Source organism: Lycium ferocissimum, chromosome 12 (assembly GCF_029784015.1).
Source record: "Lycium ferocissimum isolate CSIRO_LF1 chromosome 12, AGI_CSIRO_Lferr_CH_V1, whole genome shotgun sequence".
Classification (NCBI taxonomy): domain Eukaryota; kingdom Viridiplantae; phylum Streptophyta; class Magnoliopsida; order Solanales; family Solanaceae; genus Lycium; species Lycium ferocissimum.
The window spans coordinates 10,801,810-10,825,080 of NC_081353.1; the positions used below are offsets into that span (position 1 = coordinate 10,801,810).

Below are 23,271 nucleotides of genomic sequence, written 5' to 3' on the forward strand. Positions count from 1 at the left end.
TCGATGTAGAATTTGTCAAACTATGAACCATAGGTCCGAACTGGGATGTGGACCGGTCGGTCTTGGTCCGTCACTTGGGTCATAAGCACCCAAATGCATATGCAACTCTTCGTTAGAATTTGAATTTTGAACTTTCAAGTTTCAAGGTTCAAGGTTCAAGTTTCAAGACTCAAGTTTCAAGTTTCAAATTTCAAGTTTGTATGTTCTCATTTTGCAATGTTAGTTTGTTTCATGTTTCACTTAAAGTTTGTTTGTTTTGATTTGATTTTGCAATGTTACTCGTTCAAGTTTGTATGTTTGGAATTTGCAGTGTTATCAATTTATGTTTGAAGTTTTATTTTAAATTATTGATGTTAGTCTTGTATCACACTCTCAACTTTTTATAATATTTAGCACTTATATTTAAATGAATTAAATTTTTTAAAAAAACGAAGTCATTTTTGGGTTTTGGCTGTTTGCCCAATGGCTATTCTTGGTTAAATAGCTGTTGGGAATCTTCATTCCAACAACATATACAAGATATACACAAATATACAATCAACATATACAAGATATACACAAATATGCAAACAACATATACAATACATAGACAAAGTCAGAAGTATCCAAACAAGACATACAAGTCGTTTTTGATAATATCTCAATCTTGATATTGACAAGACCTTTCCTGGTCCCACTTGAAATGTTAGAAGGCACTTATGTCCAAATATCCTTTTGTCCACAAACTATAAAATATCTGTGGCACTATTCTTTTTTCTCTATTTGCTCACACCTTCCCAATTTTATTTGAACCCCTAAATTATGAATAAACTACACTTTGGCCCTATTTCCAAACTATCTCCCATTCTTCTTCATTTTCACACAATTCTTCCACATTTCTCTTTATCTAAATTTGTTGTTCAACTAGTGTACATTTCTACTTTCAACTTCCATGGATAATCCTCTACCTCCACCTCCTCCTCGAGTCCGAAGATCAATTTCAAGTCTGGTGTGTTGCATTTTGAGCGAGTAGACGAGGAACATGTTAAATGTCAACATTGTGGTCAAATATATCTCCATAAGTCCTGACCGGTTTTTGGGGGTATCGGTTCGTTACGTCGGCACTTGGACAAAAGACACAAAATTGAACTTTGAAGTTTATCTCTTCTTTAAATTTCTCCATCTATGCTAGCGTTTTGAACTTTTGATTTGTAATAAGTTAACAGTTCAAGTATGTATGTTTTGAATTTGCAATGTCATCAATTTAATTTTGAAGTTTTATTTTAAATTATTTATGTAGTCTTGTATCACACTCTCAACTTTTTATAATTTTTAGCACTTAAATAGCCGTTGAGAGTCATCATTCCAACAACATATGCAAGATATACTCAAATATACAATTAACATATACAAGATAATACACAAATTAGGAACTTTTTTTGGCTATAAATAAGCTAATCTTTTTAACCCAAAAAAAAATGGTTGAAATGAAATCACACAGTAACGAAATGAGAACAATGCACATGAGTTTAGATACTAAACTAAAGTTTTCGTATTAATGAACTATATTTAAAAAATATTTCGGCCTTAATTGATGGAAATAATGCCACTTATTTCGGCCTCCAAGAGTTAAAAAAAAATGTTACTCCTTGCAGAAAATTTATCTTGGAGTTGCTGCTGATGTAGGATTAGTTTTACCCAATTACATTTACAGTTCTATTTTGATTGCATACAAATTATTAATCTTGTTTTTAATACTAAACTGAAGTTTTCGTATTAATGAACTATATTTAAAAACTATTTCGGCCTTAATTGATGGAAATAATACCACTTATTTCGGCTTCCAAGAGTTTAAAAAAAATTGTTACTCCTTGCATAAAATTTATCTTGGAGTTGCTGCTTATGTAGGATTAGTTTTATCCAATTACATTTACAGTTCTATTTTGATTGCGTACAGATTATTAATCTTGTTTTTAATAAAATTACAAATAAAATTATAACACAAATTTGAAAAGAAATTCAAAGGCTCAATGAGCTTTTAGTTTTATTAATCGATAATTGCAAAGTCGAATTTAAACTTTAAAGCTTACAAACATACAACTACTTTTCTCTGATTTCATAAACTTAAACTAGAAAAAGAAAATTCAATTTGACAACTCTTCAAATTTAAATCTACACAGTTTGAACTATTTTATTCAATTCTTCCATATTAACATTAGGAGGAATTGGCTCAAAATTTTTGTAATCGACATCTCCATACATTGGAGATGTTTGGACCGATGTTCAAGTTAGTGGTCTTCTCTTGGATCTTGTTCTCTTCCTTGATTTCTTCGCTTCGATCTAATCCAATCTCTGAAACATTCTAGAACATTCATTGCGTTGCTGCGCAATGAATGTCGGTTGTCTCCGAGCCGCTCCCTTGGCTAAATGCGCTTTTGATGCAATGGTTGACATTAGAACATTTAGCACATCTCTAGCCATTGTTGAAAGAACGGGAAATTGCCTTCTGTTGTTCCTCCACCAATCCAGTGCATTAACTCCATCTTCAAAGGGCTCCAACGGCTGTCTCAAAAAATATTGAAGCTCATCAAAGTTTGTATTTCTTTGTTGAGGTGCTATTTTTGACCAAATAGATAATCTAGGAACACCTATGATAGGCACAAAGTGTGCCTGTCTTTTATAAGATGAAGCTTCGTTAGAAGGAACACATGAGAAAGAAGTCGGTGTAAAGATTATCAAGTAATGTAGAATAATGATTATATAATTGTTGCGCGTACTCATTTGCATCACAAATAGCCTTAACTAGAGATGGTTCTTCATTATTTCTAATTTCTAATGAAGTACATATAATACGGGCCAATTCTGACATGTTAACATATTTAATACCCAAATTTAATATAGCACCATGTAAATAGGAGGAATAGGAAAGAAATACTTTTTGAATATTACTATCATTGCAATAACAACATCTGTGTAACCTTCTTTGGACTTATATTCTTTAAACAAATAAGAGATATCAGCTAGATGATCTAAAATGTTACAAACAATAGGATAATAAGCACCGGAAAATTTCAGAGTAGCGAAATAAAATTTTTCTAAAAAATCTACAACATCCTTAATTTTGACCCAATCAAAATCATTCAACATTAACTCGGGATATCCAATAGCAAATTGGTTAAAAGTTGCAATTATAGGAACTTTATACGCATCACAAGTTTTTAAGAAATCATAAGTAGAATTCCACCTAGTGTCTACTTCTTTAGACATAAATTTTGGTCTAAGATTATTTTACCTGCATTTATTTTTAAATTCCGCAAGTCGCTTCCTGTTATTATTTCCTTGAATAAAACCAACTCTGTGTCTAATTTTCTCAATCATAGGCTAAAAAAAAAAAACCATCTTTAACAATTAAATTGTAAATATGACAAGCACACCTAACATGAAATGTTTTAGGTAAAGGTGGAGAACTCAGATTTATACTGTCGATAGTAGATGTGTTGTTAGAAGCATCATCAAAAGCCATACATAAAACTTTGCTTGTAAGACCATAATATTTTGCAATGACTGTAACAGTATAAGATATAAATTTTGCAGTATATCTACAGTCTTTCGTCATATTGAAAAGCTAAAATACGTTTTTGCATGTTAAAATTATCATCTATCCAATGACAAGTAACTGAATCATTTATATTAATAGCACGACCAAGATCTGAAGTGACAGAAACTCTACAAGGAAGATACATCAATAAATAACGTAGATAAAACAGATATTGTCCATGAAGTCTAAAAATATCAGATCTACAAGTTGTTCTAGGATTACCGCTAAACATAAGATTATAAATTTTTTGTATATAATGAATAAAAGCATCAGAAGAAGCAAAGGTGAAAGGCAAACAACCCACAGCTATCATTTTCGCTAACTCTTCACGGTCCTTCATTTTATTATATGATCCACTTAATTTATCGGTCTTTAGGTCCAATCTTGTTTGGGTTAATCCCCCAGTGGCACCCTGAGCTTTTGCTATCTCTTCTTTCCAATTTGGGTGTATTCTATCCAAATGTCTAGTCAATTGGCCCGTCCTCCCGTTATTACCCCCGGTCTCATGCTTATAAGGTTTGTTACATTCCACATAACCCGGACTATTTCTATTGGGCCAAAATAATTCCACACTAAACTAGTATTTTTTTTTTTTTGGGTTCCTTTAGGCAGTGGAGGACGACACTGAGCCTGAGTTCGAGACTGAGCAATATCATTAGTGGGACTAGTGGGTGTATTATTGTCATTATCATCATCGTCTACTTATACCTCAATTTCATTCTCTTCTTCTATACAGGACATTTCTTGTAATTCTATATAATTCATATTATGTACCCCACACCTATGTCGCCTATTTCACTAGGTGGTGCTTTCGGAATACGAGTATAATTTCTAGTGCTAGTACTACCCCTACCACTACCGCTACCGGATTTTTTTCTTACCGCTACTACTACCATCGGGACATAAAGCTTTACCAACTCTTTTTAGTTGTTCCATTATGCAAATTAAAATAACGAAAATGTAAATTAAAATGCAAGAATTAAAGTACTAAATAAAAGTAAGAGATGGACCGAAGGTACCAAATTGCCAGAGATAACGAAATAACAATGTGATCGTAAATTGATGAATTGAATACTTGAAGCCTTCCACTTGATGTTGTTAATTGAAGTTTGCAAAAACAATTAAAGTAGAACACTAGAAATATAGAAATTGCTAGAAAATTAAGAGAGAGTGAGATAAAATGAGAGGATTGTAGTAAAAAGATCATGAAATGTACGAGGTATTTATAGGTGAAAAATGGGTTAAATTGTAATATTTAAACTTAAAAAGGTTAAAAGTAATTTTAGTGGGTCCATTTTTTGGCATTTTTTTGGAATTAATAAAGCTTGTAGCCGGGCCTCGCAGGTTTAACTTTTTGGGCTTTTATCACAAAATGTGACCATTCTTGCCCAGTGACCGTTGCCAACGGCTGTTTGCTAATTCAGCCGTTTGGCCAACGGCTAATTGCCAAAAAAGGGGCCCCAAACCCCCTAAAATTACTTCTAACCTTTAAGTTTAAAAAATTACAGTTTAATACCTCATACATTTCATCATTTTTAACTAAAATCCTCTCATTTTACCTCACTTTCTCTCTTAATTTTTTAGCAATTTCTATAATTCTAGTGTTCCACTTTAGTTTTTTTTGCAAACTTGCAATTAACAAGATCAAGTGGAAGGCTTCAAGTATTCAATTCATCAATTTACGATCACGTTGTTATTTCGTTATCTCCGACAATTTGGTACCTTCGTTCCATCTCTTACTTTTATTTAGTACTTTAATTCTTTTTTTTTTTTTGAATAAGGTAACATTTGTATTCCATCCAAAAGTATCAGCATTTTTTTGAATGCTGATGTGAAACTTTACAGGTAAAGCCACCAAAAACAGTGGCCAGAAGGTAATGATGCTAGTTACAATTTACACATTGCCTAGAAAATCTACCAAATCACCTACTTCCCCCACTATATCTTGTTTACACCAAAAATAAAAGAAACTAAGACACTTCATTTTAACTATCTGGATGGAGTTAGCTTTATCTTCAAATTGTCTTGAGTTTCTTTGCTTCCAAATTGACCACCAAATACAAGCTGGAATGGACTGCCACCAATCTTCCTTCGCCTTCCTTCTTCCAATTCCTTTCCAGTTGCATAGGAGTTCTAGAGTTGATCTTGGTAACACCCACTTCACCCCTAGGATACAAAAGAACATGTGCCACTGATGTGCAGTTATCTGACAATGTAGGAATAAATGCTCATTTGTTTCTGCATCTTTCCCACAAAGTAGGCATCTTGAGCATATCTGAAGACCTCTTCTTTGTAGAGCCTCTTGTGTTAGACAGCCCGCTTCAAAACTAACCAAACAAAAGTAGAAACCTTATATGGAATTTTAACTTTCCAAATAAGTTTCCATGACCAAACCAGAGATGGATTTACAACCTTGTTCTTCTCCCAATAGACTGATTTAACAGTGATATTCCCTTTGCTGCATAGTTTCCAAACTGGTTTATCTGGAACATTAGTGGTTCCTATGAAGGAATTGAGTACCAAAAGCAAATCTGTGACTCCCCCTATTTCCCAATCATTTAGTACCCTTCTAAACAAAAGATTCCACCCTTGTGCTGTCCACATTTGGGATATTTTATCATTTTTTTGGAGACTGAGAATGTGTAAGTCCTGGAATAAAGTTTTAAGATTACGGTAGCTACTGCCACACCCTAACACGTGATAGGCACGACGGGCACCCGACCCTTACTTGTGGCCGAGCGAACCCGCTCGACTCTCGTGTTACTCATAATCATACCGGGCCCTTAAACCATGAAACGAGTGCACAATGTAAACTTTTTCAAAAAAACATGCTTTTAAATTTCTCAAATCGAGGAAAATGCGAACATATGAAACTGTAATATAATGCATAATGATACATCGGCTTACAGAGCCGCTTACAAGACTGACTTATTACATACGTGACTCTGTCTTCAAAGCCTCTAACATAACTCAAGATGCCATAACATAGATACTCTGACTCGGCAAAGACTCACCGGAAGGAATCGAGCTCGCCAATCCGGTGGGAACATCTTCTACTAATATCCTCTACTCATCCGCATACACCCCGCGTGGCATGAAGCAGCGACCCACAGGAAGAAAAGGGTCAATACGGAATATGTACTGAGCATGTAAAGCATGAAATACAGTAACCAGGATCATATTGAAATAAGGAGTATAGAAAATCAGTACAATAACCAGAAAATCATAAGGCTTGCCTTTGGAACATAAATCATGCTTGTCAATATCATATCCAATTCATTATGGGACTTAGAAACAGAAGTGAATAATCATCTTGTACATATGCATATATAACGTGTCCCGGCCCTCTAGTGAGGGACTCGGTAAATAAAATCATCATACACATATACATCATGTCATCATATCATATCATATATATATACCGTACCCGGCCCTCTAGTGAAGGACTCGGTGAATGAGATCATGTCTCCATCATGTAAATCATACTCGGCCCATCCCGTGGCGGCGCCATCATCATATCATATAACGTGCCCGCCCCTACAGCCGAGGGACGCGGTGGTGCGTGCCCCGACCCTCTAGCGGGGGACGCGGTGAATAATGCAGCCGAGTTGCACGAATACATGCCCGGCCCGGACGCAGCCGAAAGAAGTAATAACAACCTAGCACGGAGCAGTAGTGAGAAACCATATGCATAAAAATCACTTTTAAGACTCAGATAAGTAGTCAAGTCAACGTCGAGTATCAAACGATAGTCATATCAAATCCGTTCTAAATATCATTAGAAGTCGCATTAAAAGGAATGCGAGGGATCGTAGACACGTATCAAGCCAATCCGAGCCCGCCCATGAAAGTTACGGGCATTATACGTTATAGAATTATTTGCGAACATATCAAAGCAATCCGGTTCCGTCTATGAAAGTTACGGCATTATTAGACATAGAATCTTTTACGAACAAAAATTCTTTATGCAACATTTGAAATCCAATCATACATAAGACTTAAGGACCATAATTCGACGATATTAAGAGTGCCAACATCAAGAGGTGAATAAGAATCGTAGACATGCTTGGATCTTAAGAATAGAGTTACCCCCAAGGCTCATATCATGTCATATCTTACTTACGTCTAAGACATGCCAAAAGAAAGAAAGAGTAAGCTTTACATACCTCGTCCGCTTCCTAAGCTAATCCGAATTTAAGTCTCGGCTTCTCAAGATCTACAACAACGTCGTTGGATACTAAACATTAGTCACAGGTACTTAGGAATTCCATCCCAAACTAGCACTTTATCTACAGAAATTTGGGCAGCATTTCCCCTATAAATTCAACAACCCCGAGAATTCAACTCGGCCAAATCATCAACAACAATACCAACAATCCTAATAACAACATCAACAATCAATCCAAATCACATTCTAACGTTAGCAACCTTCTTCCACATAATTCGACGGCATTCCATTTACATTCAATTCAACTACATATAATTAAGTCAACATCAATGCTCGCACATTCAACTACTAATCCGAAACCATTCAAACAAGACTTAAGAACACTTTAAACAATCCGCACAACATTCAAAACAACCCATTCAAAATACCACTCCACCCGAAACCTTTCCAAACCCAATAAGAGCAACAACAACACATTTCTTTCTTCCAAATTCATCAACTACACCAACAATTCACACGTTGACAACATCATTCCCATAGATACAAGAAACTATCTTAAAATTCCATTAGCTTCTATAACAAGACACAAACGACTATAACTTCAATTTGAACAATTAAACTTTCATTTGCATCATAGAACCCACAACACAACAACCCAAACATACTAAATAAAATTAGTTCTTCACTCCTACACAACACAACATATACACGGCCAAGCCCAACACACACGGCTCAACATCACTATGCAAGATTTCATGATTTTCATCCATTTCTACACACTACAATATGTACAAATCATCCATAACACATGAAAAAGAGGATTAAACCTTACCTTTATCACTTAGTTTCTCAACTTGGCTAGAGTTTGTGCTTGCAAAAATGAATGGTTTGTTGACTCCAACAACTACTTCACGTTAACAAGGACCTTCCAATGGTTGGAATACTAGAAGAAAATTATTTTTTTTTTGATCAAAATTTAGAGACCATATTCGGCCAGCCCCTTGGCCGAATGCTTCTTCATTTTTTTCTCCAAGCTTCTTGAATTTTCTTAAGTGTGAAAGATGAATAATTCTTGCTTTGTCATCAACCATCTACATATATATATATATAGTTCTTACAAATACAAGATGAACACATGCACCCCCTTATGGCTTAAGACAATTGGCTAGTCATGTGTGAGACCCATACCCCACACGGCCACTTGGCCACTTTTGGCCATTTTCATGAAATATTATTTTGCAACTTCTAGCCCCTAAATTTCCCTAATATTTCCATCCAACAAAATTCATAAGCACTTGTGCATTAAACAAAGTCGAAAAAAATGGCCTTGTCCTTAACTTGTCGCAACTAGCTTAAAATATTCCAACGTACAAAATACGGGATATAACATCCTTCCCCCCTTTAGAACATTCGTCCTCGAATGTTAAGCTAGTCTCATAAGGTCTTATAAGGATCTCAGGGGGTTTCTTTTATTGCTATAACATGCCGTCTCGTCTCCCAACCATCTTTCTTCTTCGTCTTCTCTTCAGCTTCCCCAAGTCATCTTCTCCCTATTATCGCTCCGCCACAATACCTTAACAGAAGCCACGTCCTTAGTACGCAACCCTCTTACTTGACGATCCAATATAATTACAGGGTTCTCCTCGTACGATAGCTCTTTCGTTACCTTACGAACAATGTAATAAGGTCCAATATATCTCGGGCTAAGCTTTTCCTTCTTGTCGAATCTTATTACACTTTTCATGGGTGATATCCTCAAGAATACTCACTCGCCAATCTGGAACCCTAAGTGTCGACGTCGATTATCTGCATATGACTTCTATCGACTCGAGTCGTTAATAGCCGTCCCTGCTCTAACTATCATCACCGGTATAATTCGGAAAGAATTCGACATATAACTTCACCAGCTTTTAGTAACCAGCTAGGTCTGATCATCTCGCTTAAGTCGCCTTATAATCCTCTTTTACTCCACTTGTAACATTCTAAGCACATTATCTCGTGTCATCTCTTTATCTTTAACTCAAACTCTTCTATTGTTCCTTTGCTCGTATCTTGCTCTTAACTTTCCACACACATTATGTGGCAATCCTTACACGAATATGCGAAGGTGCTCAAATTAGCCCAAGAAATACCTTAGCGTGGCTTCACTAATCCTTATGTGTTACTTTGTCTTCGCCTCTCTTACCTTACAACTGGCATCGGGATAAATCTGTGGTCCAACTATAGCCATGTCCTATTTGTCCGCAGTACCAATTCTATCTCGGTGGCTTAGCTTAACCATCTTTACATCTTTCCTGAATGCACCCAGAATATTATCACCGTATTTTTTTTTTGGTAATTAACGTCTTTCATTAACCACCAGTGAAAAATACATAGCTAAGCTGTTCCAACTAAGACAGCTTCTCAGAATTCAGTCTATCCTGACCACTAGGTGCTATTTGGTAGAAGAGGCTCACACACCTTCAGGAGGGTATCTTCTATGCCTACAACCATCTCACAAAACATTGAACCTGCTCAAACAAAAAGGAGCTAAATAAACAAAGACTGAATAAGTGTTCTAACCCCAAGAGGGGCCCTAACATTACATGTATAAGCAATAGTCCTAACAATCCTGTCCACTTCAGTGCTCTTTCCTTCAAAAATTCTCTGATTTCTTTCATTCCACAAAGCATAGATGAGTTCTGCATAGGCAAGTCTGAAGATCTGTGCTGATTGAGTCCTTCCTTTTGCATGGTGTACGGCCCATTGGATGTGTTGGTCCCAAGTTGTTGTTGTGATATAAGGTTTCTTCATCCAGTCTAATAATTTCCTCCACACTTCCTTTGTCATAACACAATCAACAAACATATGATTTCTGGATTCAGGGAGAGATTGGCAGAGAGCACAAGTAGGATTCACCTGAATGCCCCATTTAGCTAACCTGTCTGCAGTTGGTAATCTACCATGTAATCCAAGCCACATGATAAACTGGGCTTTCGGTCTTGCTGCATTTTGAAATAGCAAACACTTCCAAGGTACTCTAGGAGCCTCCCCCAACAGTTGCAAGTAGATCTGTCTAATGATGCTTTTCTTGTCATTAATTGGGACGATAAGTTGTTGGACAGTGGCTCTGGCTTCAAAAATTTTCCTGACCATCCAACATGCCTGGTTTGGTACCGGCATGTGGTCTAGTTGCTGAGACTTTATATAATAGGCATTAAGCCACCTTATCCATAGTGTATCTTGTTTATGAGATAGGTCCCAAGCTGTTTTAGCTATAGCAGCACGATTCCACAAGCGTAAGTTGATGATATTGAATCCTCCGGCTGACTTGGGTGTACATACTCGTTCCCATGATACCAAAGCTCTTTTAGTAATTGTATTAACCCCTGACCAAATGTAGCTCCGGCAATATGCCTCAATAGTTTCCAGAACTTGAGTGGGCAATATGAATAATTGGGACCAGTAGGCCTGTATTCCAAACAGGACAGTTTGCACCAGTTGTACTCTCCCTGCATATGAGAGTTTTTTTGCAGTCCATGAAGAGATCCTTGCGACGATTTTTTCAATCAGGGGTTGCCATTGTAATAGGGTGAGCTTCTTAGAGGACAGTGGAATCCCTAAATACTTTACCGGTAAATCCCCTTGCACATATCCGAGATGATTGAGGATCAGATCCTTATCTTTTTGTGTCACCCCTCCAAAATACACTGAACTTTTGGCTAGATTAGCTTGAAGTCCCGAAGCTTTTGAGAATTGGGAGAAACACGTAGTCATAGCAGCAATAGAGTCTAGGTCACCTCTTGCGAACAACATTAAGTCATCTGCGAAGCACAGATGAGTAATGTTCAGTTTTTTGCACTTAGGGTGATACTTGAAGCGCTTGTTGTACTTCAGTCCTGCTAAGCTCCTACTGAGATAGTCCATCGCAATGGCGAATAGGAAAGGGGACATAGGGTCCCCTTGCCTTAAACCTTTGGCTGCGTCAAAGGGTTCTGAGGACTCTCCGTTGATCAAGATGGAATAGTTGACTGTTTGCATACACTCTAACACCCAGCCAGTAAATCTGTTTGGAAACCCCATTTCATTCATCACCTGCCTCAAGTATACCCATTCAATCGAGTCGTACGCTTTTTGAAGGTCGATTTTGATCATACAACGTGGGGAAATGTGTTTCCTGTTATATGCCTGAACAAGTTCATATGTCATGATAATGTTATCTGCCACCTTCCTTCCCGGGATAAATCCTGCTTGTGAATCACATATCAGACTAGCTATCACCCTCTGTAGTCTTGATGCCAGTATCTTAGAGATCATCTTGTAGAGTACGGTGCAACATGCTATAGGTCGGTATTCTGTTATAGTTGTAGGGTTTGGAACTTTGGGGATCAGTGTTATAGATGTACAGTTGATGGCTCTATATAACTTGCCTGTTAGAAAGAATTCTCTGATAGCTTCTATGATATCCTCCCGCACAATATGCCAAACTTTCTTGAAAAAGAAAGCATTATAACCGTCAACTCCAGGAGATTTATCATCTCCAATAGACTTGAGTCCCTCTTCAATCTCAGCTTCAGTAACATCAGCACAAAGGGCAAGTTGTTGGTCAGTGGTTAAAGATGGACCATTCTTCATCACCTTAATATTGACTGCAGATAGGGTATTGCCAGCTGAACCCATCAGCCCCTTATAGAACTCTACAATTTCTTTCTTAATAGCTTTAGGATCCACTAGTCTGGTTCCCGTGGTGGAGGTGAGGTCAAGGATCTGCTTCCTTTGCTTCTTTTCTTTTGTGACAGCACTAAAGTACTTAGTATTAGAATCCCCCAGCTTGATCCATGATACTCTTGACTTTTGTTTCATTACACTCTCTTCAAGAAGGGACCATTTTTCCAGATTTAGCAAGGTTTCTCTTTCCATATCAAAGAGGTGTTCATCACAGTGGAGATGCATTTGTTCCTGTATAAGTTTTAAGTCCCCTCTAGCTTTTTCCACTTTCTGAGTAATATTCCTGAATTCAGCATTATTAAGAATTTTCAGCTCTGATCTCAGAGCTTTTAATTTCAGCCATATTTTCTGCATCCCATATCCAGTGAATTGTTTTTGCCATATTCTAGTCACAATTAGGAGGAAATCATCATGTTCTGCCCATACATTAAAGAACCTGAAGGGTACCTTAATGTTCCCAGTAGTTGCTCGGATATTGAGTAACATTGGTGAGTGGTCTGAGAAGTTAAATAGATCATAATGTGTGATAACATGTCCCCACTGAATCAGCCACTCATCATTCCCAAATATTCTATCTATTCTGCTATAAATCTTGTCGTCACCCTCTTGTTTGTTTGTCCAGGTGTAATATTCACCCCTCCATGGGAGTTCACAAAGGAAGCTGTCATGTACACATTCTGAAAAGTCCTGGATTTCACCTTGGGAGATTGGATTCCCAAATATCCTGTCTTGAGGGTATAAAACTGAGTTGAAGTCTCCTCCTACTAGCCATGGCATTGTGATCACTTGAGCAAGAGTAGATAAAGTGTGCCATAGTTCCCTTCTTTGTTCAACAGTGTTATATCCATAAACAACTGTGAGAACACAAGACATCCCATCTAGCCTGCTACTTATCTGACAATGAAGCACCTGAGCATCAGCCTGGAGTAGATTAACGATAAACACTTGTGGATCCCAAATTAGCCATATTCTTCCATTTTCTGCACCTTGATAATTATGCAAAGCACTCCATCTAGGAGCTATGTTTTTCATCACCCTCTTTGCTTTGTGTTCTTTAACTCTAGTCTCAATTAGTCCAGCTAGCTGCACCTTTTTAGATTTCATGTACTGGACCAATTCTTTTTGCTTATACCTCTTGTTAAGGCCTCTCACATTCCATATGAGCCAAGTCATTGATTATTAGGAATTGTTCCTCCTTTATCTGGAGGAATTGGTGTGGCTCTCCTATGATTCCCCTGTTGTGCCGAACCAAAACTATTCCTGCTTGTTGAGGCGCTGTTCAATTCAGGAAACTCTTGAAGATTCAGTTCGGGCACCTGTACTATTGATTTCCCGGCATTTATCACTTGTTGCCTAGGAGCTGATTTGTTAGGTTCCGGCACTACCACTGGCACGTTAGGTTGGTCTTGTGGTTGTTCTTGTATTTGTACGCCAGCTTGAGGGCCTGGAGGCCTAGCTGACCACTTTTGTACTCTCCTTTGTGGTTTGGGCTGCTCATTCCGTTGCTTTGGGGGAGGTGGCATCTTACATTTATGCCCAATTTTCCTACACTTCTCACAAAATTCTGGTTTCCAGTCGTAAGCCACTGTTTGCTTGAATTGTCGACCATTTGGGTCCATCACTGTCACCTCTAGAGGAAGGGTCTTAGTGACGTTCACCTCTATCAACATTCTTGCAAAGGAGATCCTGTTTTGTTTGGCAGTACACTCGTCTGCATACAAGGGGATCCCAACTGAGCTAGCTATTCTACTGAGTGAATTAGGACTCCAACAATTCAAGGGGAGTTTTGGGAATTTCACCCACAATGGTATCTCTGTAAGGAATTCCTTATTCAAATCAAAGTCCGGAGCCCATTGTTTGATAATCATTGGCCTATTATTAATGGAGTATGGTCCTGAATAGAGAACTTGCTGCATATCCTCCAGTGTTTGGAATTTAATGACGTAATATCCTTCCTCATGGAGGAAAATATCTGGAGCAGCTATGTCATTCCAAATCTGGGCAATATATTTCTGCATAAACTTATACCCAGGGGTCTCACCTATCACATACGCAATAATAGCACACTTCCATTTCTCAGTTTCTACATCTACTTCCTCTTTTTCAAGCTGCACCACAGTATTCCCATTGACTATTGCAGGAGGAATATAAGAAAGGGACAAACCATTCTCCACTAATCGGTTCCCTTTGAAGAGGTTTGTCCAAGGTGCTGCAGTTGGCTCCAGTTCTACCGCTTGTTCTGGATCTGGAATACGTGCTGGGTAGATTTGGCTCTGGAGCTGTTGTGTCTCATCTGCTGCTGGATTGGTACTCACATGGTTTTGCACCCCTTCCATTGCAGATTGTTGTGCTAAATTCATGTTCAATGCCTCTTGCATAGTCAGATCTGGGCTCGTGCGACCCGTTACCGCCTTGATGTGTGGTGGGGTAACCACTCGTACTGTCGTTGGGGTTTCTACTCATTTTTGGATCAATTGAACCTGTCCTGGCATTGTTTCGACCAGTGTTCTCAGAACTTGCCTCTTTCGGTGAGGAAGGTTGCGGTGGTGCTGCTGCATCTTTACTCGAACTTCCGATGACCACACGAGCTCCCACAGAGCTTCCAAAAGCTACTATAGTGGCTTTCTTGTTTCGTCCTCTTCCACGGCGTCGCCCCTTTCCCATGGTTATCTCCGCCGCAGGTGTACTACCATACGTCAGATCATGCAAGAGAAGAGAGAGAGGTTTTTAGAGAGAGGTCTTTTTTGATATATTTGCCCTTACTTTCCAGCTAAATTTGCTCTTGCACTCTAAAAAAAATATTATCACCGTATTGTTATTACTGAATCCAAACTTTTCTCATTAGACATTCGCTTGGTCTCATCCCTAGCATATAAATGTTCATGGGTAACATAATCACTCTTATACGACTTGTATGAAGTATTTCCATCTTAGTTATAGCCTTTCCTTTTCCTGGTTCACTCTGCTCCACATATTCCTTCCGTCCTAACATTCGCTGGTAGCCTATCCTGACATACTCTTTTCCCTTCCTTCATTCACCCCTTTGATGTGCTCACTTCCTACTATGGTGAGGTCTTCTATCTTTCTTCTTTGCTACTTATAAGGTCGCGGTGATCATTAGCGAACAACTATCGGGCTCGCGCCTAGCTCTAATCCAAAGATAAGCGATTGTTATCTTTCACAATGTCTCTTTAAGTTACTCGTTATCGTTCTCTTGTCGTATTCTCCTTTAAGCCTTCACTCTCCAATGTCATATCATTTAAGATCTCCACAATTAATTCTCGGCACTATCTCAATTACCATCCTAGCTTCTATCACTTTTGCTCGCTTTTGGATCTTACTAACTTGTCTCGACAAAAAATCTTACCTCGTGCTTCGAGCACCCGTATCACATATATTGTAGGTTGATTGTCTCCATCTTTGACTTGTGATTCACACTCGCTTCCCCTGGGCGGGTGTACTTATACTATTACCCGATCATACCTTGCCCTATGTCCGCATTTTTCAATCTCAATTAGGCGGCACTTTTATTCTGACATTCTGATCCCCTTGCCGTTCATCTACACACTTTCTTTCTTTTCCGAATATCATTGTATTAGAATTTTCCAAACTTAACCCGTAGTGAAACAACATCAGCTTGCCTTGTAACAATTGTGCTATCTATATATTGTTTCTCACTTGAACTTCGTTACCCTGTCCGATTAATGCCTTCCATACACCGCAACGTTCGGATGTCGAATCCACATATCCGCCGATATACCTACGTACGGGGCCATCATACGCACACCTCTATATATACATAGTTACAGCATCTCGTTCACAAAATATTCCCAAACGCTACTCAAACTCACCCTAATTCTAGGAGTCGCACGCACCTTTCTTTCTTTACGGCCTAATCCGCCTCGTCCTACGCGACCTCGGGGTTTCGCCCACGCCGCATACCTAACTTCCCTTAGGCTACCCCTACCGCTCTTCATTCGCTCCTTATGTCCGAATCTATAAAACTTTCGAACATTTCTGTCACCCATCCTAAGATTTCTCTGCTGTTGCAAAGACGCTTAACCTTGAAACTCGATGGAATTCGGTGCTTTAATCTTTAGTACGATAGCGTCCACTCACCACATGACTTTCATCACGTAATTTGGGTAAGTTGAAGTCTTAACTGCATTTCGAAACGTTCTCATAACACATCTCCCTCCGACCAAAGGGTCTCCTTACTCTTCCGACCCCACAATTACTATTTTAATCCCTTTTCAATCCTCAATATTCACCCTTCACCTATGGATATGACTATTTTCCGTCCCAACTCCCAGATTCCACCGGTGATGAACAACCTCGATCGCCGTTACTTATAAATACTGTCATTAGTCGGCCATTATCGATTTCGCCTCATTTTACCCTCGTTCTCATCCTTTCTATAACCGAGCGAGTCTTCCGAGTCTCCGTCACTACGGTACTCGTGTCCTTGGCTACAATATGTCACGGTCTATTACTAATCGTTATCTCGCTATTCTTATCTCCTTCTTCCAATTACCCCTTCTTTTCTTACACTCGTTATCATTTTAGTTATTATATAACCCTTATTCCAAACTTCCCCTGCGTAACTTCGATAAGCCTTCCTTATTCGTCCCATAGCTCGCTTTTCCGTTTTACACTTGCCTTTATATTCTAGCTACGCTTAGATCACATCGTAGCTTCCACTTTCTCACTGCTCTACTTGTTTTCATACAATCCTCATTATATCCATCATTGTCTCTTATTCGTAATCAATCCTATAATGTAACACTTAACCCTTTACCCTTTCGATCAACTTTATCCTTAATATCTATGCAAGTCGTCTTATCAATACATTCCTATCCATCACAATTCTTTTCTCCGTACTCTTGTCTTAATCATACTATTACTTCAATTCCGCAATTAACTTTTCGATTTTCTCGAGGTCGGTACTCGCAATTTAGTCAAATCCTATCATTACTATTAGCACGACCTTTCAAGACATATTACAAACCTATATCTCATTCTTTCTTTTTATCTTTAGGAAAATTTTAGCGAGTTTCCTCCGCAATTGTTACTATCTCAAAATCCGCACGCAGAAATACCAACAATGCCTCACGGGGCCAACATATGTATATATATATCATATCATATCACGACCACGTGGCTCCCAATATCGGCAACGATGACGAAAATGATGAACATACCTCGTATTTCCTCCGCAGAGAGATCCGTCTTCCTTACAAAGACCTCCACAACCACTTCGGAGTAGACTCGGTTATGAAGTCCAAATTCTTAATCCCTATGCCACTATGTTGCTTGTTGAGCGTCACAATCTCCCACTCCACTAAGTTATAACCTTTCTTGTCTTTGTTACCATGCCACAAAAATTCCCTTCTTACTTACTTTGTTAATCTTCTTCTCTATGCCCCTAGGAATAGGAAGCAAAGACATCATGTAAGTAGGTAAGGCATCCAAGACTGAATTTATCAAAGTTAGTCTACCCCCAAGAGATAAATATTGACTCTTCCATCTTGTCAATTTCTTTTCGCACCTTTCTAACACATCATTCCATATCTCATGTGCTTTGTGGTTAGCACCTAGAGGCCTTCCCAAGTACTTTGTGGGCAGTGACTCAGTTTGACAGCCCAAGTTACTTGCCAGAAACTGTAGATCAGTCACCTGATTCACCTGATGTAAGAAGCTCTTATTCCAGTTAACATGGAGACCTGAAATGGCTTCAAAGATGGTCAGTATTGCCCTAAGGTGTCTGATTTGTTCAATCTTAGCCTCACAAAACACCAAACAGTCATCAACATACAATAAGTGTGTAATTTCCATGTCTTCACCCCTATTGGTTTGGGTTCCAAACCCTTTTATCCATCCATTAGTTTTGGCTTTTCTGATCATGTAATTTATCCCCTCCATGGCTAATAAGAATTGGAAAGGTGACAGGGGATCCCCCTGCCTCAAACCCCTGCTAGATTGAAAAAAACCTTCAGGACTTCCATTAATTAGTACTTTAATTCTTGCATTTAAATTTTCGTTATTTTAATTTGCATAATGGAACAACTAAAAAGAGTTGGTAAAAACTTTATGTCCCTGTGGTAGTAGTAGCGGTAAGAAAAAAATCCGGTAGCGATAGTACTAGCACTAGAAATTATACTCGGATTCCGGAAGCACCACCTAGTGAAATAGGCGACATAGGTGTGGGTGTACATGATATGAATTATATAGAAATACAAGAAATGTACGGTATAGAAGAAGAGAATGAAGTTGAGGTAGAAGTAGACGATGATGATAATAATACACCCATTAGTCCCGCTAATGATATTGCTCAGGCTTAGTGTCGTCCTCCACTGCCTAAATGAACCCAAAAAAAAAACTAGTTTAGTGTGGAATTATTTTGGCCCAATAGAAAATAGTCCGGGTTATGTTGAATGTAAAATTTGTAACAAACCTTATAAGCATGAGACGGGATAATAAAGGGGGGACGGGTCAATTGACTAGACATTTGGATAGAATACACCCAAATTGGAAAGAAGAGATAGCAGAAGCTCAGGGTGCTGCTGGGGGATTAATGCAAACAAGATTGGACCTAAAGACTGGTAAATTAAGTGGATCATATAATAAAATGAAGAACCGTGAAGAGTCGAAAAATGATAGCTGTGGGTTGTTTGCCTTTCACCTTTGCTTCTTCTGATGCTTTTATTCATTATATACAAAAAATTTATCATCCTATGTTTAGCGGTATTCCTAGAACTACTTGTAGATCTGATATTTTTAGACTTCATGGACAATATCTGTTTTATCTACGTTATTTATTGACGTATCTTCCTTGTAGAGTTTCTCTCACTTCGGATCTTGGTCGTGCTGTTATTATAAATGATTATTTAACAGTTACTTGTCATTGGATAGATGATAATTTTAACATGCAAAAACGTATTTTAGTTTTTCAATATGACGAAGACCGTAGACATACTGCACAATTTATATTTGATACTGTCACGGTCATTGCAAAATATTATGGTCTTACAAGCAAAGTTTTATGTATGGCTTTTGATAATGCTTCTAACAACACATCTACTATCGATAATTTAAAATCTGAGTTGTCTCCACCTTTACCTGAAATATTTCATGGTAGGTGTGCTTGTCATATTTACATTTTAATTGTTAAAGATGGTCTTTCTTTCTTTGAGCCTGTGTGAGAAAATTAGACACGCAGTTGGTTTTATTCAAGGAAATAATAGCATGAAGCGACTTGCAGAATTTAAAAATAAATGCAGGCAAAATAATGTTAGACCAAAATTTATGGCTGAAGAAGTAGACACTAGGTGGAATTCTACTTATGATTTCTTAAAAACTTGTTATGCGTATAAAGTTCCTATAACTGCAACTTTTAACCAATTTGCAACTGGATATCCTGAGTTAATGTTGAATGATTTTGATTGGGTCAAAATTAAGGATGTTGTAGATTTTTTAGAATTTTTTTATTTCGCTACTCTGGAATTTTCCGGTGCTTATTATCCTACTATTTGTAACATTTTAGCTTATCCAGCTGATATCTCTTATTTGCTTAAAGCACGTCTAAAGATGGTTACATAGATGTTGTTACTGCAATGATAGTAAAATTCAAAAGTATTTCTTTCCTATTCCTCCTATTTACTTTGTTGGTGCTGTATTAAATCCGTGTATTAAATATGTTATTATGTTAGAATTGGCCCGTATTATATAAACTTCTTTAGAAATTAGAAATAATGAAGAACCATCTCTTCTTAAGGCTATGTGTGATGCAAATGAATACGCGCAACAATTATATAATCATTATTGTACATTACTTGATAATGGTACACCGACTTCTGTCCCATGTGTTCCTTCTAACGAAGCTTCATCTTCTAAAAGACAGGCACAAAGTGTGCCTATCATGGGTGTTCCTAGATTATCTATTTGGTCTCAAATAACACCTCAACAAAGAAATACAAACCTTGATGAGCTTCAATTTTTTTTGAGATAGCCGTTGGAGCCCTTCGAAGATGGAGTTAATGCACTAGATTGGTGGAGGAACAACAGAAGGCAATTTCCCGTTCTTTCAACAATGGCTAGAGATGTGCTGAATGTTCCAATGTCAACTATTGCATCAGAAAACGCATTTAGCCAAGGAAGGCAGCAGCTCGGAGACAACCTACACTCATTGGGCAGCAACGCAATGATGTCCTAGTATGTTTCAGAGATTGGATTAGATAGAAGCGAAGAAATCAAGGAAGAGAGCAAGATCCAAGAGAAGACCAACAAGTTGAAGATATAATGTCAGTTGGAGACCAACGATCAACTACCTACTATCCTTCTACCCTAATCCGTGTCCTCCATAACCTCCTATCTACGGTCATGTCCTCGGTAAGCTAGAACTGCGCCATGTCCTGTCTAATCACTTCTCCCCAATACTTTTTCAGCCTACCTCTACCTCTCTTGAATCCTGTTATGGAATTAGTATGAATCCTATCCTATTTCAATCCTAAGGCTGAATCAGCTAGAGTCAGAATGTGGGTATATAATGTAAGATACCATTTGGGAAACCTATCAATCAAAAGCATTCTGTAGCCGTAGTCTAGTTTTAGCTGTAGCAATATTCTCTTATTCTCTGTTTTCTGCCATTAATGATTCTATCCTGCATCAACAGGGTGGACCGGTAGATTCACAGAGGATTCTTGTATTTGAAGATGCGCCCTCTGGTGTCCTTGCAGCCAAGAATGCTGGAATGTAAGTCTTTATCTCCCAAAATTTTAATTTCTGCTGATATATTTTTTATTTTCTTCATGTAAACAATTTGGCACTAAGACTATGTTTAGTTGATTAACTCATAGGTGGTGTAAATCTCTTGAAGATAACTTCTAGTAATTGAGGAAGCAATATGATTTTGGTCTGGTTCTCAATGTCTGAACTATGTGCTCACTATGACAACAAGGTTACCTTCATATTTAAGGACTCTTAGAACCCTTTGTATGTCAGTTAATGTTCTCCAAAATATGTTTGTAAACTTTGCCTTTCAGTTTGATCCTGATCTCATCTGGCATGGTTTTCTTTCTGTTGCACTGATGGCACTTATTATGTGCAGCTGCTAGTTTTTGTCCTTTCTCCTCATTTTGGATGTCTGAAAAGTCAATTTACTTGGTCTAGGAGCAATCCTCCTTCAGGACCTTGCTTCTTTCTTCCTCCTATTTTGGGGTTTTGTCTTGACTTTCAAGAATCTCTTTCAACCTGTCAACATTGAAAGTTCTTCCTGTTCTAATTTTCTGTCTGATTTATATTCTTCTTTGGTCCCTTCAGGGTCATCCTATAATCTAAAAGATACATATCATTATTCCGTCCCCAACTGCCTCAGTTGTTTGCTACTTTACTAGGACCCGGTATTTTCTCTGACACCCACACGAACACCAGTGTTTTGCCTGTGATGGAACCATGTTTTCTTCTCAATATTGTTCCTTTTTGGTGTTTGCTCTGCTTTTTTGTTTTCCCTAATAGTTTTCATGCTTTATCCATTATGAGGCTATATTTTTTCCTTAATTTGATTTCTTCAGGTGTGTTCAGTCTGGAACATTAGCCGTTTTCATGAGTTTTGAACTTCCTCATTCTTGTTTGCTACTATTAGTACTGCGTTTCTTGGGTCCAATGGGGCATGATTTTTTTGTTTTTGTTTTGAAATTGGTAACTATTGTCCTATGAGGCATGATTAAACGCCAATAACATACTTTAACTACTAAAATCCCTGAAGTTCTGTTCATTGACGAGGGTTTCTTCTTGAAGGAAAACACACAATCCACAAGAACACATAGTTCGCCCAAGATTCACTATTTGTTTCACGAGTCAACAACACAGTCACATGTATAAAGAACGGGAATTGTATCGTATAGTTCACAATCTAAGTCGTATAGTTCACAATCTAAGTCGTACCTGTTACAAAAGATTGTTCTAGTATTCGGTGAAGATCACTTTCATGAATCTACCACCGTAGTTCTTCACGGAGAAGAAGAGAGTTTATTTTCTATCTTTTGGAAGAGAAATAGTTTGTTTTTCAGATGAAGAAAAGAAAAACGCACTTTTTGAAAAAGAAGAGTCTAATATAAACAAAACTTTGGGAAGGGTTGTGCTCTTCTCCTTTTATTTTAGGGAAAAGGGTCAAAAATACCCCTCTACTTTGGAAAAAGGGTTAAAAATATCCTTCGAACTTATTTTGGGTTAAAAATACCCCTCTCATCCTTAAAGTTTTCAAATATACCCCTGTCTTGAATGAAATTATCCTCCAAAATAACCCGAAATCATTATTTAAACACGTTCCATCATTTAAACCCGACTCAACTAAATAATAACCCATAAGATCCCTTATTCCCCCAATACGTAGGTTTGAAGTTTGAGGGAATTGGGAGAATAAGGGGATCTTATGGGTTATTATTTAGTTGAGTCGGGTTTAAATGATGGAACGTGTTTAAATAATGATTTCGGTTTGGAGGATAATTTCATTCAAGACAGAGGTATATTTGAAAACTTTAAGGATGAGAGAGGTATTTTGGCTGAAAATAAGGATGATATTTTTTAAATTTTTCCAAAGTAGAAAATTTTTGACCCTTTTCCCTTTATTTTATTTATTCCCTTTTAGGTTGACCCACATGGAGGGCCCTAAACGTACTTCCAACACTTCTGTAGATGTAACAACGTATGCCAAGTGGGTCCTGAAGTTGCACTATGATTTTCATCGATATAGAAGATTACTTGGTTGCATTCTGGTCTCGTTTATCCCTGTTCCTTGCACTTATGTTCTTATGACAAAATG

The 23,271-nt window shown here is 37.9% G+C and overlaps 1 protein-coding gene across 2 annotated transcripts in view; it reads left to right on the plus strand.

Annotated features, from left to right (window-relative positions):
• The window catches only part of LOC132039013 ((DL)-glycerol-3-phosphatase 2), a 35,563-nt gene that overhangs the window by 11,892 nt on the left and 400 nt on the right, over positions 1-23,271 (plus strand). The window contains exons 5-6 of one of the 2 annotated variants that reach the window (XR_009410333.1): positions 20,461-20,999; positions 21,124-21,203. Coding sequence is in view for 1 of the 2 variants with exons in the window: in XM_059429544.1 (XP_059285527.1) it covers positions 21,124-21,203 (80 nt within the window). In the remaining variant the exon portion in view is untranslated. The remainder of the gene's footprint in view (positions 1-20,460; positions 21,000-21,123; positions 21,204-23,271) is intronic. The other variant, XM_059429544.1, reaches the window with a different exon arrangement.